This window comes from Haematobia irritans, chromosome 2 (genome assembly GCF_050003625.1).
Source record: "Haematobia irritans isolate KBUSLIRL chromosome 2, ASM5000362v1, whole genome shotgun sequence".
NCBI classification, from domain to species: domain Eukaryota; kingdom Metazoa; phylum Arthropoda; class Insecta; order Diptera; family Muscidae; genus Haematobia; species Haematobia irritans.
The window spans coordinates 7,645,880-7,664,768 of record NC_134398.1 but is presented as its reverse complement, the minus strand read 5'-3'; the positions used below and the strand labels follow the sequence as shown (position 1 = coordinate 7,664,768).

At 32.4% G+C, this 18,889-nt stretch overlaps 1 protein-coding gene across 2 annotated transcripts in view; it reads right to left on the bottom strand.

Annotated features, from left to right (window-relative positions):
* The window catches only part of raw (NDT-like domain-containing protein raw), an 87,411-nt gene extending 78,710 nt beyond the window's left edge, over nucleotides 1-8,701 (bottom strand). The window contains exon 1 of one of the 2 annotated variants that reach the window (XM_075293244.1): nucleotides 7,293-8,701. In XM_075293244.1, the coding sequence (XP_075149359.1) occupies nucleotides 7,293-7,501 (209 nt within the window). In that variant the 5' untranslated portion in view covers nucleotides 7,502-8,701. The remainder of the gene's footprint in view (nucleotides 1-7,292) is intronic. The other variant, XM_075293242.1, reaches the window with a different exon arrangement.
* Between the last annotated feature and the right edge of the window lie 10,188 nt (nucleotides 8,702-18,889).

Genomic DNA, 18,889 nt, shown 5'->3' with positions numbered 1-18,889 from the left:
GGTGATTACGATAATAAAAAGTGGACAATTTGCGAAATTTAATTGCGAAATATGAAGGACTTCGTCATAGCTTTTGGATATAGGACGTAACGACAGATGGAAGGAAACATGATGAACCAGTAAATGATAATATGGGAGAAGGTAGGTGAAATGGCATATGCCGCAACAATCCATGATTGTATACCTGTGGCGGACATAGCCGCCAAGTGTGACATTTTGGTACCAGTAAGATGGTCCCTGGGAGAATGGAACCCCAGAAAAGATATCAGAGGGAAGTAACTGCTACACCGATGGCTCGAAGATGAGTGGGAGGACGGCACTAGGCGCACATGTAGAAGACCCAAATCCGATTACCGGACCACAGCACAATCCTGTAGGCAGAAGTCCGGAATGTGTTAACATAACACGAGGCGACAGAACGTAAACCTTTTCACAGATTGCTACAGATCAATGAAGACAATATAAGACATTGCGGTTCGATCGCGAACCGTATTGGAATACAAAAGCACTCGGAATATGACAGGATCCGCATCATATGAGTGCCGGGACATATTGAAATAAGACAAAACGTAAAAGCAAATGAACTGTGGATAAGAGCTAGGGCATATAGGAAAATTAACTTAGAGAACGCAAAGCCAATAGGGACAACGCCGGCCGATTTGGATGAATGGACACGGCAGACACACAGCGATGTGGATCAATGCAACGATAGGAAGGAGAACTACTCAAGGAGAGTAGGACACCTGTCATGAGGGCCGTGGCAATAATACTTAGTATTGAGAGCACTTCTATGACGAAAAGGAGCAGCAGAGGATGGTTCGATCTCGAACCATATTGTAATACAAACGCATGGTCAGCAAATACTCGGAATACGATAGGATCCGGATTATATGGATGTCGGAATATGCTAATGAACTGGAAATAAAGCTAGGACACATAGGAAAATAAACTTATAGAACGTAAATCTAATGGAGGCAACGCAGGCCGAGTTGGATGAGTGGGCACGGTAGACACATAAAGCGATGTGAACCAATACAACGGTCTTAAGGCCGACGAAAATACTATGGGATGACCCATACTGGAGAACTATTTAAAGAGAGTAGGACGACGTGCCAGAAGGACCGAGGGAATAATGAACTAGCACCTAGAATTGAGAGCACATCTGTGCCGAAGAGGAGCAGCCACATTAACTAAAAATACATATTACATATAGACACTTCAAAAGGGTGATACGGTCAAAATTTGGTCAAGGGAAAACGCGTGTAAATCGGTGAAATCGTTTATTTAAAAAATCAAATTAAATTTCTTTTTCAAGTTCAATTAGTATAAAATTCAGGAAAAATATTCAGTTAGGCTTTCGCTTTTCCAAATCCGAATTGCCGGGCCTCACGCTTGACACCTGCCATCAGATTTTGTACAGCCACCTTGTCCACCTTCTTCGCCGCAGAAAGCCGGTTTGCCTTGAACTGCTGCTCGTCCTTAGCAGTTTTTTTGGTCTTCTTTAGGTTCCGCTTGACAATAGCCCAGTATTTCTCAATTGGGCGGAGCTCTGGCGTGTTGAGAGGGTTCTTGTCCTTGGGAACCACCTGCACGTTGTTGGCGGCGTACCACTACATGGCCTTTTTACCGTAACGACAAGATGCCAAATCCGGCCAAAACAGTACGGAACAACCGTGTTTCTTCAGGAAAGGCAGCAGACGTTTATTCAAACACTCTCTCACGTAAATTTCTTGGTTGACAGTCCCGGAAGCTATGAAAATGCTGCTTTTCAAGCCACAGGTACAGATGGCTTGCCAAACCAGATATTTCTTTGCGAACTTTGACAGTTTTATGTGCTTGAAAATATCTGCGACATTTCCCCTTCCTTTTGCCGTATAAAACTCCTGTCCCGAAAGCTGCTTGTAGTCGGCTTTGATGTAGGTTTCGTCGTCCATTACCACGCAGTCAAACTTCGTCAGCATCGTCGTGTACAGCCTCCGGGATCGCGCTTTGGCCATCGTATTTTGTTTATCATCGCGATTTGGAGTCACTACCTTCTTGTAAGTAAGTCCGGCTCGTTTTTTGGCTCGATGCACGGTTGTAGACGATACATCCAGCTTATTTGCGGCATCTCGGAGAGAGAGGTTAGGGTTTCGCTTGAAACTACCGGCAACTCTCTTTGTCGTCTCAGCGGCTTCCGGTTTTCGATTTCCACCCGATCCAGACTTCCTGGCTGTCGCCAAACGTTCCCCAAATACTTTTATTACATTTGTAACGGTTGATTTGGCAACTTTTAGCGATTTTGCCAGCTTTGCGTGCGAGTAGCTCGGATTTTCGTGATGCGCGATCAAAATTTTGATACGCTGCTCTTCTTGCTTAGACGGCATTTTGACAACTGAAGGGTGAATTCCAAAATCAAAATAGGAGCAACATTCTACACACACACCTTCAAAATGAGGGGTGTTCAGGTTTTTTAAACGCAAAATTGAAAGAAATACGTCAAGTTTATATTGACCAAATTTTGACCGTATCACCCTTTAGTTCTTTTTACTGAGAAGTTCAAGTTTAAATTGCTGTGGAGTCCAAGAGTATCTCTATTTTTCGTTACAAGAAATATAAATTCTTGCGACTGGCGATTCTTAATATAGGAACATGGGGGAATAATTTATAAATTGATCGTTTTTTTTGTATTGTGTTAATTTTGTGTACTGAATGTGTATTTGATTATCGTTCTTACACAGAAAAAAGTGAACTGTTTTATTATAGAATGAACTACGTCGTACGAAAATTGAACTAAATTATACCCCACATTTTGAGATTTCCCCAAGGCGTTGTTTAAACCAGGAAAATTAAAGCCCTAGTGTACTTTTTAACTGCTATCCACGAAATAACAACCTGTGAAAAAAAAAAAAATTAACTAAAATTAAAGAAAATATCATTGATGCCAAATCATGACCATTTTATTCATAGGGTTGTTTTCTGTTAGTACTGGAAGCAACATTTGTATGGGCTATCCAGAACATCGTTGCACTGGTGTTCTATCCAGGGGCCAAATCACCGCATTCGTCATCGAGTTCTGTTTCGTATCGAGAAACATTTCGATCGCTGTAAAATTTTGGATCACCGCATTCGATCGTAATTTATTTTGTCTACTACTTTTTTTACATTGCTGTAAACATATGGTAATAAGAAATTGGAAGCAAAAGATGATTTCAAAATAACTTTTTGTGATCAAAATATGTATATGTGTAAAAATTATTATGAATCCATCTGTTTTTGTTTTCCTCCTCTTCGTATTCAGAGGATGAGTACAAAGTGGCATTAATAAGGAAAAATATTCGAGACAAAATCAGTCGTTTAGCATTGCCTGTAAGTGATTCTATTTTGAAGTGAGTGCTTTTAACTAATTATACCCTCCACCATAGGATGGGGGTATATTAACTTTGTCATTCCGTTTGTAACACATCGAAATATTGCTCTAAGACCCCATAAAGTATATATATTCTGGGTCGTGGTGAAATTCTGAGTCGATCTAAGCATGTCCGTCCGTCTGTCCGTCTGTCCGTCTGTCCGGCTGTCCGTCCGTCTGTGGAAATCACGCTAACTTCCGAACGAAACAAGCTATCGACTTGAAACTTGGCACAAGTAGTTGTTATTGATGTAGGTCGGATGGTATTGAAAATGGGCCATATCGGACCACGTTTACGTATAGCCCCCATATAAACCGATCCCCAAATTTGGCTTGGGGAGCCTCCCGGAGCAGCAACATTCATCCGATCCGGTTGAAATTTGGTACGTGGTCTTAGTATACGGTCACTAACAACCATGCAAAAATTGGTCCATATCGGTCCATAATTATATATAGCCCCCATATAAACCGATCCCCAGATTTGACCTCCGGAGCCTCTTGGAGGGGCAAAATTCATCCGATCCGATTGAAATTTGGTACCTGATGTAAGTATATGGTCTCTAACAACCATGCAAAAATTGGTCCATATCGGTCCATAATTATATATAGCCCCCATATAAACCGATCCCCAGATTTGACCTCCGGAGACTTTTGGAGGGGCAAAATTCATCCGATCCGGTTGAAATTTGGTACCTGATGTTAGTATGCGGCCTCTAACTACCATGCAAAAATTGGTCCATATCGGTCCATAATTATATATAGCTCCCATATAAACCGATCCCCAGATTTGACCACCGGAGCCTCTTGGAGGAGCAAAATTCATCCGATCCGGTTGAAATTTAGTACATGGTCTTAGTATACGGTTTTTAACAACCATGCAAAAATTGGTCCATATCGGTCCATAATTATATATATCCCCTATATAAACCGATCCCCAGATTTGACCTCCGGAGCCTCTTGGAAGAGCAAAATTCATCCGATCCAGTTGAAATTTGGTACATGGTGTTAGTATATGGTCTCTAACAACCATGCAAAAATTGGTCCATATCGGTCCATAATTATATATAGTTCCCATATAAACCGTCCCCAGATTTGACGTCCGGAACCTCTTGGAGGAGCAAAAGTCATCCGATACGGTTGAAATTTGGTACATTTTGTCAATATATGGCCTGTAACAGCCATGTAAAAATTGGTCCATATCGGTCTTTAGTTATATATAGCCGATGACTTATTACACAAAAATTGGTCCATATCGCCAAAAATAATCTACCAAAACTTTATTTCCATAGAAAATTTTGTCAAATTTTATTACTATAGAAAGTTTTGTCAAAATTTCATTTCTATAGAAAGTTTTGTCAAAAGTTTATTTCTATACAAATGTTTGTCAAAATTTTATTTCCATAGAAAATTTTGTCAAAATTTTATTTCTATAGAAAATTTTGTAATCTACCAAAACTTTATTTCCATAGAAAATTTTGTCAAATTTTATTACTATAGAAAGTTTTGTTAAAATTTCATTTCTATAGAAAGTTTTGTCAAAAGTTTATTTCTATAGAAATGTTTGTCAAAATTTTATTTCTATAGAAAATTTTGTAAAAAAATTATTTCTGTAGAAAATTTTGTAAACATTTTATTTCTATACAAAATTTTGTCAAAATTTTATTTCTATACAAAATTTTGTCAACATTTTATTTCTATAGAAATTTTTGTCAAAATTGTATTGCTATAGAAAATTTTGTCAACATTTTACTTCCATAGAAAATTTTGTCAACATTTTATTTCTATAGAAAATTTTGTCAAGTTTTTATTTCTATAGAAAATTTTGTCAAATTTTTATTTCTATAGAAAATTTTGTCAAAATTTTATTTTTATAGAAATTTTTGTCAAGGTTTCATTTCTATAGAAAATTTTGTCAAAATTTTATTTCTATAGAACATTTTGTCAAACTAGATTATATACGTATTTAATCTGCCTTTTTTTGTTTAATATATACCCCGTATGGGCTAACTTACAATTTAGAAGACAGTGTTAAAAAGTTTTACGATACCTTGCCATCGGCAAGTGTTATCGCAACCCAAGTAATTCGATTGTGGATGACAGCCTTTAGTAGAAGTTCCTACGCAATCCATGGTGGAGGGTACATAAGATTCGGCCTGGCCGAACTTACGGCCGTATATACTTGTTGTGTTTTAACATCCATAGATTTAAAAGACGCTTTCGTCTGTCAAAAGAAGTTTTTAAAATACTCTTAAAAAATGAGTTTTTTTGAAGCGGCTACTGAGCATTCCCTTCTTTGTTCCGTTTCCCTAAATGCAAGTAATATTACATTTTCTTAAATGTATTTCGCCAAAATATATAAATAATACTTCCATTTTCACCAACTACTTGTTTCTTTTTGTTCACCTTTTTTCTGCTCAAAAATCACTACATACTTCGTTTTCGATAGCATGCTACCTATCGTGTTCAACTTCGAGTAGAAACAATTCGATAACGACTGCGGTGATCCGCGTAAACTACATTACGAAGACGAAGTACTCGATTTCGACAGCGGTGATTTGGCCCCAGAACATCTCATTAGTGCAAGTCGCGCCGATGTTGCCAGATTGTATTTTGATAAAGTGACGCTTCTTCGATTCACAATAGCAATTTATTGTGACTAATTTATCGAAAAACACGAAATTCAAAGTGGTACAGTGTCATAAATAATCGCATACATTAAAAATGCAAGATTTCACTTATCTGTGATTGTTTCTAAGCAGCTGATGGCAGTGTTGCATTTTTTGTAGATGTCCTGGATAAACGAGTACTCTGTTTTCTTTTAGTCCTTCACGGCTTAGGGTATCCAGTGCTAAAAGAAAACAGCCCTCATACTGTAGCTCATTTTTACTATTTTTGGGAATCGTACAAAAATTTTCTTTTGCTTTAGTTCATATTAAACTTATGTGTAGGGTCAGTGAACTTTATAACCACTTTTAGTTCATAAAATGTTTGAAACATACTTAAAAAAAGGAAAATTTCATTGGGCTGTGAAAAATTACGAAAAAAAAAACAAAGTAATAAAATTTAACTACAAACAAATAATTTTTTGCAATGAAAATAAGTTACAGTTTGCGTTAGTTTAACTAGGGCTTTTTTTCAGCGTATTAAGTCAGTCTTTTTAGAGAGGAAAAGTATGTATATGTGTAAATATAACCATAGCGATAGGCGGTAGGTGAACACTTATTTACGTGTATTTCTTATGGGAAGTCCAAAATCCGCGATGGAATACCGTGACGGCTAGCGGCGTGTCGCAAAATTAAAACTTATTCTAACTCCTTGGCGAAAACTGGTATAGTGTTGCCATCGCTTATCATTTTTTTGACTCACCACTAGGAATTGCTGTTGCCTAGACACGTATAGATTATTTTTTCTTGAAATAACTCAACAAATAACAAGCCATTGTATGTTTTTATTCAACTTCATTGTTTAATATTGTCAAAGCATGCTGTATTGACAACAAAAACGCTAGGAAACGTGAAAAAGGGAATTATTCGCCGTCAAGCTTATTGTATTTGCCGTTGCGGCAAAAATGTTTCGCCTACCGCCTATCGCTATGGTTATATTTACACACTTACGTTATTCTGTTAGATGGTCGAACTCTACATGTTGAAGGACGAACTCTCAATGAAGGGGGCTATTTGCCCATACAGCAGGGTTGCCAAACTACGAATCTTAGTAAAATAGCCATTTATAATACAGGGGAAAAATTATCCACTTTCTTGTTGGATTTTTGTTTTCTTGATTTCACTAATAAAATATTTTAGTGTTTGCTTGTTCCAATACGAAAAGAGAGTGTGTGTTTGCGGTTCGATTTGTGTTTTTTTTTTGTCTGATTGAGAAGACCATTTGAACTTCATTAATTTACCTGAAAAATATCTTCACCATTTTCATGCTGGTCATGGAGGCATCTGATGATGACGATGTGGCCCTTCTTAACTTACAGTACTCTGATAATGATGGTGGTGGCAGTGGAGGCGCCACTGTTGCTGTTGTTGTTGGTCTACACAATGGTGTAGACGTTGCAAGTGGTGGGGGTAGTGATGACGAAGATTTTGAGGAACTCTTACCGAACATGTGTTTTTGTTGCTCTTTTCAAATGGGGAAATTGGTCTTTGTTTTAGTTTTACACTCTCCCAAAAGGATTTTTAAACACGACAGGGAACACACGCACAGAGATACACATACGAATCAGGCAGCTGTTTTTGAAATAATGACGAAGAACGTTTACACTACACTTGTGAAGAGATATTATGGCTCCTTTATATGACCATTTGATATTTTCTCTTGTATTGAAATTATTTTAAATGCATTCTTAAAGCAAGGCCTCAGCGTACTTAGTTAAAAAAAAAAAGTTTTCTTAAAAAAATGATGAATGTTTTGGTTCTATTTTAAATAGCTTTGAATATTTTTGCATGAGTGTATGATGAATTGGTTTTTTTGTCGATTGTTTCAGAAAGCATGTCATTGATAAAAAACACAAACAATCCAGGGAAATATGGATATTCTCACACACGAGGGACGACATATGGTTATGGCTAGAAGGAGCAGTAATGAATCACCTTTTGTTGTTTTCTAACATCACGCAAATTATTAAACAGCACAACTATTTTTTGTTTTGTTCTTGACTCTGTTTTCACCTTTGTTGTGAGAACAACAAAAACAACGTTGTAGTTGTTGTTTTTGTTAATTTAATAAATTACTACAAATTCATTCGACATATGGTTGCTTTATCGCTACTTTCCACCGCACCAACCAACCGACCGACAAGGGCTGGCTATTCCATTCTGATTATCCATCGATTTTTTTTTTTTGGGTAACTGTTCAACTATTTAGCAACAACAAGAAACACACAAACTTCTTCACATTTATGTATCTATAAGAATTTAAAGGTAACCACCATTCAATATAAACAAAGTCCAAGATAATCTGTGTGCTTGATTTGCGTTATTTTTTTATTAATGTTTTTTTTTCTGCAGACTTATCAAATTGTTGACCAGCGACTACGACAGCCTACAAATTGCGAATAACAAAAAATTATGATTTTTTTATTTGCGTTTCTGTTTTCATCTTCTCTTCTACTACAATCGTTCTTCGATGAGCAAATGTGTGGCTGTGTGATGAGAGTTTGTTTACGCGACTATAGTTTTTTTTTTTTTGTTGTTGCTGTAGTTTCAATCATACGAGACGATGAGAGCTGTAGATAAACGGCCGAATATTAAAACAACAACACCAAATACAAACAAAGGCCTACACAAAAGCGTCGACGTAAATTCTCTTTGATATCTAAATTGGAACTAGGCATGGACAGTAAAAGCCAACAAGAATATATGAATGGAGTTGTTATCGAAAAAAATCGATAAAAACTCTCTCTTTGTTTTTTTTATGGTTATCGGCGGCAGTTTGCCTCAATAGTTCTAAACACACAATGAAAACGTCAAAAAATGGGATTCTAGTTACAACAAAAGTACGATGCTGGATACTATTCTGGAACGATGCCAATTTTAGACTACAGGAAAATAAGCCTGAAAGAAATATTAGTCTAAGATAGGTCTTAAGTTTGCCTATATTATCTATGGTAATTTAGAAAAAAAATAAAATTTTCGGCTAAACTCTAGTTTAGCTATACCTCTCAGATTTTTTCAAAACTTCATAGATGGTAGTACTCTATGAGTAGATTACAACGATAACTTTTTTCCTGGCGGTCGTAACCGGATAACCGGTTATTCGGTTCTAAAGTGTAAGTTAAAATCATTAATAAAACCGGATCTAGAAGACCGCACCCAGAAAAAAGTGACCCCTTCTTTAAGTTAAAATGAACTCATTGTGAAGAAAGTTGAACTTCGTATAGCGCCAAAGACATTTTTATTTGTTTGAACGATGTGATTTTCGTAGAAATTAGGAATAATGCATTCCATATATTAGTTAACATTTTCCTATATTTATATACCACTATACTACAGAATGAAAAAATTTAATTAATTTGAATTCATATATGGAATGATTTTATTGAAATTTTTTCATTCATTTCGACAAATCTTACACATTTGTGGTAAAACTTTTACTTCATAATTAGAACTGCTTACCTTCGTTTTTAAATACAATTTTATTTATTTCTATAAGCAATTTTATCTTCAATAAAAGACATGTTTTATTAATATATTGAATATATTTATTAAGAATCAACAGCATCGAATCTCTTTGAAATATTAGTTTATTATTCCACTATTTCCAATTTCCCTGTGATATTATCAACTGTAAAACGCACTTTTTCTTCTTCTTGTTCTTTTCACTTTTAATAAGTTGCTGCCTAACGATTTTGTCCTCCTTTTACAATTTCAATACCTACAAATATAAAAAATCATAAAACATTTTTGTTGCAAAAGGTTAGCGTCACTGAATATTACCTGATAATCGAAGATTCCAAAATGAAGACAAATGAAAGGGTTGTTATTCTGCTGGTGTTTTCTTTCTTTATACACTATCACGAACATTGATAGATTTATTTAAAAAAACGAAAATTTTTCTCACTAATTTAAAATAACAAATATTTTATATATTTTATTTGTTATTTATTATATTATTTTACCATATTATTTTTTAACAATCTCTCCGTATACCACAACAACGCGATTCCAACTAAAAAAACAACCGACGCGCAAATGTATCGATTACACCCACGCGCAAACACATCGATTACGATGACAGGTCTCGATTACAGGTAGACAATAGAAATTTAGGAAAATTTCCTATATTCTAACAAGTGTGTTTCCTTAAGTTTTGAAAGGATTGCATACTTCTTAGTACGAATGAACTAAAATATTTTTATATGCCAAGTGTTGTTCGTATGTATGAAAAACTTTCTATTATAAAGGAAGTCGCAATTATCATTTTATAAGAAATTTTACTAATTTTGAGGAAACTTGGTTTTAGTTTTGTTTATTTTTACGAATGCTTTGTTATCGGTGAATAAAATTTTCTTTTTCAGTAGTAAATTCTTATACCCAGCGAAGAAAATAGTATGAGTAAAATTCCATGCCTTATTCTAGTTAATGAACTATTCCTAACTGCTTACAGTTTAGGATTTTTTTACTGAAACGAGTAAATTTTATTATTTTTCACAAAAATTTACCTTAATGGAAATAAAATGGATAAACTATATTGATGAAAATTTTTTCCTTTAGTTTCGAAGGCACTTTTTTCTGGGTGCGACTACTTTGAAATGTACATCACTAGAAAGGTTTTGAAGAGACATTTAAAATGATGTACGAACCGTTATATCAGCTACATCCGTTCCAGCTGTACAGGTAAAAACTTGTTTTTTTTTCGGAACCGGTTTTTTACAAATAAGCTAATATCTCAAAAAATACTCGATGTAAAGGTACTAAATAACCGATTGCATTGTGTAGCTAACACTTCTACTTATCCGTCAAGGTCAAAGTCAAGCTGCTATCTCTACTATAAAAGGGAGCCACCGCGGTGCAATGGTTAGCATGCCCGCCTTGCATACACAAGGTTGTGGGTTCGATTCCTGCTTCGACCGAACACCAAAAAGTTTTTCAGCGGTGGATTATCCCACCTCAGTAATACTGGTGCCATTTCTGAGGGTTTCAAAACTTCTCTAAGTGGTTTCACTGCAATGTGGAACGCCGTTCGGACTCGGCTATAAAAAGGAGGTCCCTTGTCATTGAGCTTAACATGGAATCGGGCAGCACTCAGTGATAAGAGAGAAGTTCACCAATGTGGTATCACAATGGACAGAATAGTCTAAGTGAACCTGATACATCGGGCTGCCACCTAACCTACTACCCTGCCAGCATTTCAGAGTTCCATTTCATCCTCATCGCTACCACAGACTCGTAAGTGACACTGCAACAATCGCCAACTGTGATAGTATCTTGCCATCACTATTCGCATGAAAGTATTTTGTCATCACTATTGTTACAAGAGCCATTTTATATGTTGTGAAACATCAAGGACAACTAGCTTCTTATAATTTAATTAAATAAAAATGATAATGAGGTGCTGAGGACATAGTTATTTCGCTTAAAATTGTGAAAGGTATATTGGTGAACAATTTTTGACTTTCCAAATGGAATAAAGTGATAGTTTTTCAAATATTTTTCCAGACACGCTGCCTCCATTGGGAATAGAAGCACTGGCTGATAGACGCTACAACATGTAACTTGCAACTTGTAACTCAACATCAATCTTTTATTAATGCATAAAAATATGTTAAATGTGATGTGATAGTCGTATAAATGTTATATTTATGACAATTTATAAATGTTTAATAAAATTAATAAACATCTAAACAATCGTGTTTTACTTGACCACAATGTTTCTTTTACAACTATCTTAAAATGCACTTTCTCTGATTGTTTGAAGGGGCTCTTATTGGTGTCCTTCTAAATGTATCCAGAAGGGCACCTAATAATTGCACTCATGGGATACTTTTTTGTAGTAACTTGGCGTGGTACAACTTCTCAATAGTAACGGCGCTTTTCCGAGGAGTTTTGGATATCGTATACGACTGTTTTCGACGTAGTGGGGATTCTCAGAAGCGCCCCCAAACTCAAAAACTGTTGGCAGGGTATAACCGGTGATATTAACTATTATATATCCGGTTTGAAAAATAAAGAAAAATAAAAAATCGCGCAATTTTTTTGAAAAAATTTTCATTCTTACAATTACATATGTTAACAGGTTTCAAAAGTATACGTTCACATTAATTCACATTTGGTAACCAAAATAAAACAAATGACACTTTTTAATTAAAATTCTTAATAGTTTAATTAATGGATCTTCACAAACAATTAATTTTTGAAACGCATGGTTGCATTTAACACCACAGCCTATGTTATAACGGCACTTTTCATATTTCGTGTACTCCCCCATAAGCGGTTTTAAACCGGATCTCTCTTCATTCTACCCCGAAAACAACTTTTAAATAAAATTGAATATATTTTTTTTGCAAAATTCTAATTACGCGGCTACAATTAAATTCACCAGCAAATATCTCCGGTTATAACAGAGATATTGGCTTGAATATGACTTTAAGGGATAGGTAGAAGTGTTAGCTACACAATGCAATTAGTTATTTTGCACATTTACATCGAGCGTTTTTGGATTAAAAGCCGGGTTTGTCAAAAAAAAAAAAAAACGGTTCAAAAACACATATTTTTTCATCTAAAACCTAGATTGATAACCGGATAAACGAGTCGTACCTTATTTGAAAGGTCTTACCTTTAGATTTTTAGTGATGTAGATTTCAAAGTAATCGGTTCACTAAAACCGGTTTTATTAACGATTATTTACTTACACTTTAGGCTCGAATAACCGGTTAACCGGTTACGTCCGCCAACCGGTTACTGTTTATTTCGATGTCAAATTTAATTCTCTATCGACCCAAAAAAAAATTTTTTTACGAGGTATAGCTAAACTAGAGTTGCTCCCAATTTTCCACACTGAAAAAACAGTGAACCCACTAGTCTTGGGCAAAATCGTTCACCATAGTGATTCGGACTCGTCGTTCCTTTTGTACAAAGGAACTAGTTCCTTCAAATCGTTCCATCGTTCCTTTTCGTTCCAGCTTTTTATATTTGTCATCACTGTCATCTACTAAAGACACAGATGACATTGTTTTACTTTGTGCAACGAAATTCGTGGTCAAATGAAAGATACAAAAAAATATTAAAAATTGAGTAAAATTACTCAAAATAGTTTATTGAAATATAGGAAGAAAAAATAATGAATGGAAAATTTAAAGAAGTAACTAAAGTCATTGCAAGAAATTAAGATTTTTTTGTGTATTGTGAAGAGCCTGAAATGGAACTAATGATTCTTTTGAATAGCAGCATACTAATCAATGATTTAATATACATACGCGCCAAAATGAATAAATTATCATATAGCTCAAACAAAAGTCAAAAAATCAAATTGCGATCCGCGGAACTATGGAGCGTAAGTTGAACATAAAACTAAATGACAAAAGGAACGATGAGGATGAAAGAGATGGAACTAGTGACAATCGTTCCTTTTAGTGAACCGTTCATTGGAACTAGTTCGTTCCGGAACGACACAAGACTAGAACCCACCAAGAAAAAAAAAAAATTTGGTAAAATTACCGAATTTAAAGAAATAATGACTTATTTTGTGAGAAGCACGAATTTAGGAAGTCTTTATGCTTTATTTGTGTATAATTTTCCCCGTGTTTTAGTTAATTTAACTAACGTACGTAAAAAAAATTTAGAGTAAATGAAACTTTCTCCAAACATAATAATTCCATGAACTAAAAGGTAAATTGGCTTAAGTGAAATAGAGAGTTCTCTTTTATTGAATACAAGTGTTTGTACCTCTTTCCTATGGACAAGTGAACATGTATATGGGATGAATGAATCGAGCTGATCGAGGCTTAAATCATTCAAAATATCTATTGCCCGATTCTATGGCAATAGTCTTTGAAAAGAGAACGAAAAATATAGTTCAACGCCACTGGTATTATCCAAGCCAGTATTTTTACTTCTTAGTGTCAACAATTTTTGAATTTGACGGCGCTTCTGAGAATCCCCACCACGTCGAAAACAGTCGTATACGATATCTAAAATACGTCGAAAATGCGCCGTCACTATTGAGAAGTTGTACCACGCCAAGTTACTCGCATGAGTGCAATTATTAGGTGCCTTTTTAGATACATTTAAAACGACGCCAACAGGAGCCCCTTCAAAGTATTAGAAAAAGTGAATTTTAAGATAGTTGTAAAAGAATCATTGTGTTCAAGCAAAACACGATTCTTATAAATATACCATTTATTCGACTATCACTTTACATTTAACATAATTTTTTGCGTTGATATAAGAATGAAGTTGAGTTACAAGTCGCAAGCTACATGTTGCAGCGTCTATCAGCCATTTTGTTTATTCTCGATGGAGGCAGCGTGTCTGAAAAAATATCTGAAAAACTATCACTTTAATCCATGTGGAAATTCGGAAATTGTTCACCTACAGCCAAAAAAAGTGAACCCACCGTGGAAGAAAATGTAGGTTTATTTTAGAAAATTTTAACTAAAATAGTTTTCTAATTGCACCATGTTACAAATAAGGTAATACTTTTTGTCAAATTGAAGAAAATTTATTAAACATAATTATTTTTTCTCTTGTTTAAGAAAATTTCATATGTTGAAAGAAAAAATTGGATATAAAAATTGTTAAAATGTCTTTAGCGCTGTACGAAGTTTGAGACAGGTACAATTTTAGTAAAATTTACTTATTTGAGAGACTTATGAACTCAATTTAAGCAAAGTGCTGCCATTTTAGGAAAGTATGAACTAATTTATTATACCCTGCGCCACACTGTGGAACAGGGTATTATAAGTTAGTGCATATTTTTTTTTTGTAAAATTGTGCACTATATTTCTATACAACTTGTTTTCTTATTTTTAGTTTAGAAGTTGTGCCTCTAGAACAACGTACTTTTTTTTTTGCTGGGCGTTTACAGTTAAAGATGTACGTTATAGAGACAATTTTTATGGAAATTTTCAGTAGGGACAATTTAATGGAATGAAAATCTCAGAAAAGGTATAATTAAAATGTGTATGGGCTATTCAGTTCGGAAATATTACAACGGCATCACTGTTTATGTTCAGAAATGCATTTTGTCAATAACCACTAGGGCCCTCTGTTGTTCATATTCTCCACCTCAAATACGGCATTATGGGTCGTGTTCACTGCCTTATCGATAATAGCTTGTTGTCGTGACTTTTCAGTTAGCGACGACTTCAACCATTAACGGTAGTTATTTTTGATTTTCGCCAGAGGTCGCATTGTGCTTTTTGTTTTATAGAGATGTGCAATTGAGAAAATTTTTACTCACCCATGCATGATCTCTACTATGGTACGACATTTGCTGTAAAAACTAAAATACCTTTTTATTTGAGATTATGTCTCTGTATGGTTATAAGAGGGATTGATGTTAGAGTTATTAAGTCTTTGGTTTGCAAACGTGGTATATTGGTCTGTATAAGGATATACTGCAGAAAGACCCTATAACAAATGTGTTGGTAAAGTTCCGACAAACTGCTAAAGTGAATCAATGATAGATTACGTTGGGTATACCGACAGCCCATTATTTCAGGTTCACTTGGGCTATTCAGTGCATTGTTATCATAGTTGCCACTCGACCCAATAATAATATACCAATATTTGGTGCAAATTTTACCAAAAACTACCAAACAAAATAGTTTTATTTTGAAAAATTGTATATCTATAAAAATTTTTTGTCAAAAATTTATTTATATAGAAAATGTGGTCAAACTTTTATTTCTATAGAAAATTTTGTCAAAATTCTATTTCATAGAAAATTTTTGTCAAGATTTTATTTTTGGTAGAAAATGTTGTCAACATTTTTTTTCTATAGAAAATTTTGTCAAAATTTTATTTCTATAGAAAATTTTGTCAAAAATTTTATTTCTATAGAAAATTTTGTCAAAATTTTAATTCTATAGAAAATTTTGTCAAAACATTATTTCTACAGCAAATTTTGTCAAAATTTTATTTCTATAGAAAATTTGGTCACAATTTTATTTCTGTAGAAAACTTTGTGGAAATTTTACTTCTATAGGAAAATTAGTCAAAATTTTATTCCTACAGAAATGTTACATCTATATTTTGTCAAAATTTTACTTCTATAGAAAATTTTATTTCTATAGAAAATTTTGTCAAAATTTTATTTCTATAGCAAATTTTTTCATAACTTTATTTCTATAGAAAATTTTGTCAAAATTTTATTTCTATAGAAAATTTTGTCAAAATTTTATTACTACAAAAAATTTTGTCAAAATTTTATTTCTATAGAAAATTTGTCAAAATTGTACTACTATTTTAAGCTGAAATCAAAAACAACAATAATGATTGAAGAATAAACCAACAATAACAAACAAAACGAATGAAAACAGAGGAAGCACGCTCAAAAACAAACCCAGCCAACTACATTCAAATCGATTATTTGAGTTTGGCAAAGAAAAAGAGATGCTTGCAAATTTGTTTAGGCAGTAGCCGACTATCAAACTTTTTTTTCGGAAGGTTCAAGTGTAGTTCACTTTATGTTGAGTGAATTACCCGAATTTATTCTGATAATTGGTTGATAGTTTAGCTGCAAGTAGAGGATGCTGATGAGGAATGTGGTAATTCCGAAACGTGCGTCCATCCAACCATCTTGCAGTATATAGGGCTTTGCCCAAATAAATTTGACAGGCATACTTTTCCTCCGTTGGTTAAGCTACACTTGTAGTTTAGTCAATGCATGGTTTTAAGCTGAGATAAAAAACAACAATAATGATTGAAGAGAAACCAACAATAACAAACAAAAAAAAATTATTTCTATAGAAAATTTTGTCAAAATTTTATTTCTATAGAAAAACTAGTCAAAATTTTATTTCTCTAGAAAGTTTGGTCAAAATTTTATTTCTATAGAAAATGTTGTCACAATTTTATTTCAATAGGAAAATTTCGTCAAAATTCTCTTTCTATAGAAAATTGTGCAAAAATGTTATTTTTTATAAAAAAGAAATTGATAAAAATTTTATTTCTATAGAAAATTTTGTCAAAGCATTATTTCTATAGCAAATTTTGTCAAAATTTTATTTCTATGGAAAATTTTGTCAAAATTCTATTTCATAGAAAATATTTGTCAAGATTTTATTTCTATAAAATATTTTTGTAAAAATTTTACTTTTTATAGAAAATTTTGTCAAAAGTGTATTTCTATAGAAAATGTTGCCAAATTTTATTTCTACAGCAAATTTTGTCAAAATTTTATTTCTATACAAAATTTCGTCAAAATTCTCTCTCTATAGAAAATTGTGTAAAAATGTTATATTTTATAAAAACAAAATTTTGTAAAAATTTTATTTCTATAGAAAATTTTGTCAAAGCATTATTTCTATGCAAATTTTGTCAAAATTTTATTTCAATAGAAAATTTTGTCAAAATTCTATTTCATAGAAAATATTTGTCAAGATTTTATTTCTATAAAATATTTTTGTAAAAATTTTACTTTTTAAAGAAAATTTTGTCAAAATTGTATTTCTATAGAAAATTTTGCCAAATTTTATTTCTACAGCAAATTTTGTCAAAATTTTATTTCTATAGAAAATTTTGTCAAAATTTTATTTCTATAGAAAATTTTGTCAAAATTTTATTTCTACAGAAATTTTTGTCAAAATTTTATTTCTATAAAATATTTTTGTAAAATTTTACTTTTTAAAGAAAATTTTGTCAAAATTGTATTTCTATAGAAAATTTTGCCAAATTTTATTTCTACAGCAAATTTTGTCAAAATTGTATTTCTATAGAAAATTTTGTCAAAATTTTATTTCTATAGAAAATTTTGTCAAAATTTTATTTCTATAGAAAATTTTGTCAAAATTTTATTTCTATAGAAAATTTTGTCAAAGTTTTATTACTATAGAAAATTTTGTCAAAATTTTATTTCAATAGAAAATTTTGTCAAAATTTTTTTTCAATAGAAAATTTTGTCAAAATTTTATTTCTATAGAAAATTTGGTCAAAATTCTCTTTCTATAGAAAATTGTGTAAAAATGTTACTTTTTATAGAAAAATTGATCAACATTCTATATTTGGTAGAAAATGTTGTCTAAAATTTAGTTCTATAGAAAATTTTGTCAAAATTTTAGTTCTATAGAATATTTTGTCAAAATTTTATTACTATAGAAAATTTTGTCAAAATTTTATTTCTATAGCAAATTTGTCAAAATTTTTTTTTAGAGAAAATTTGTCAAAATTATATTTCTATAGAAAATTTTGTCAAAGCATTATTTCTATAGCAAATTTTGTCAAAATTTTATTTATATAGAAAATTTTGTCAAAATTCTATTTCATAGAAAATATTTGTCAAGATTTTATTTCTATAAAATATTTTTGTAAAAAATTTACTTTTTATAGAAAATTTTGTCAAAAGTGTATTTCTATAGAAAATGTTGCCAAATTTTATTTCTACAGCAAATTTTGTCAAAATTTTATTTCTATACAAAATTTCGTCAAAATTCTCTTTCTATAGAAAATTGTGTAAAAATGTTATGTTTTATAAAAAAAAATTTGTAAACATTTTATTTCTATAGAAAATTTTGTCAAAGCATTATTTCTATAGCAAATTTTGTCAAAATTTATTTCTATAGAAAATTTTGTCAAAATTCTATTTCATAGAAAATATTTGTCAAGATTTTATTTCTATAAAATATTTTTGTAAAAATTTTACTTTTTAAAGAAAATTTTGTCAAAATTGTATGTCTATAGAAAATTTTGCCAAATTTTTCTTCAACAGCAAATTTTGTCAAAATTTTATTTCTATAGAAAATTTTTTCAAAATTTTATTACTATAGAAAATTTTGTCAAAATTTTATTTCTATAGAAAATTTTGTCAAAACTTTACTTCTATAGAAAATTTTGT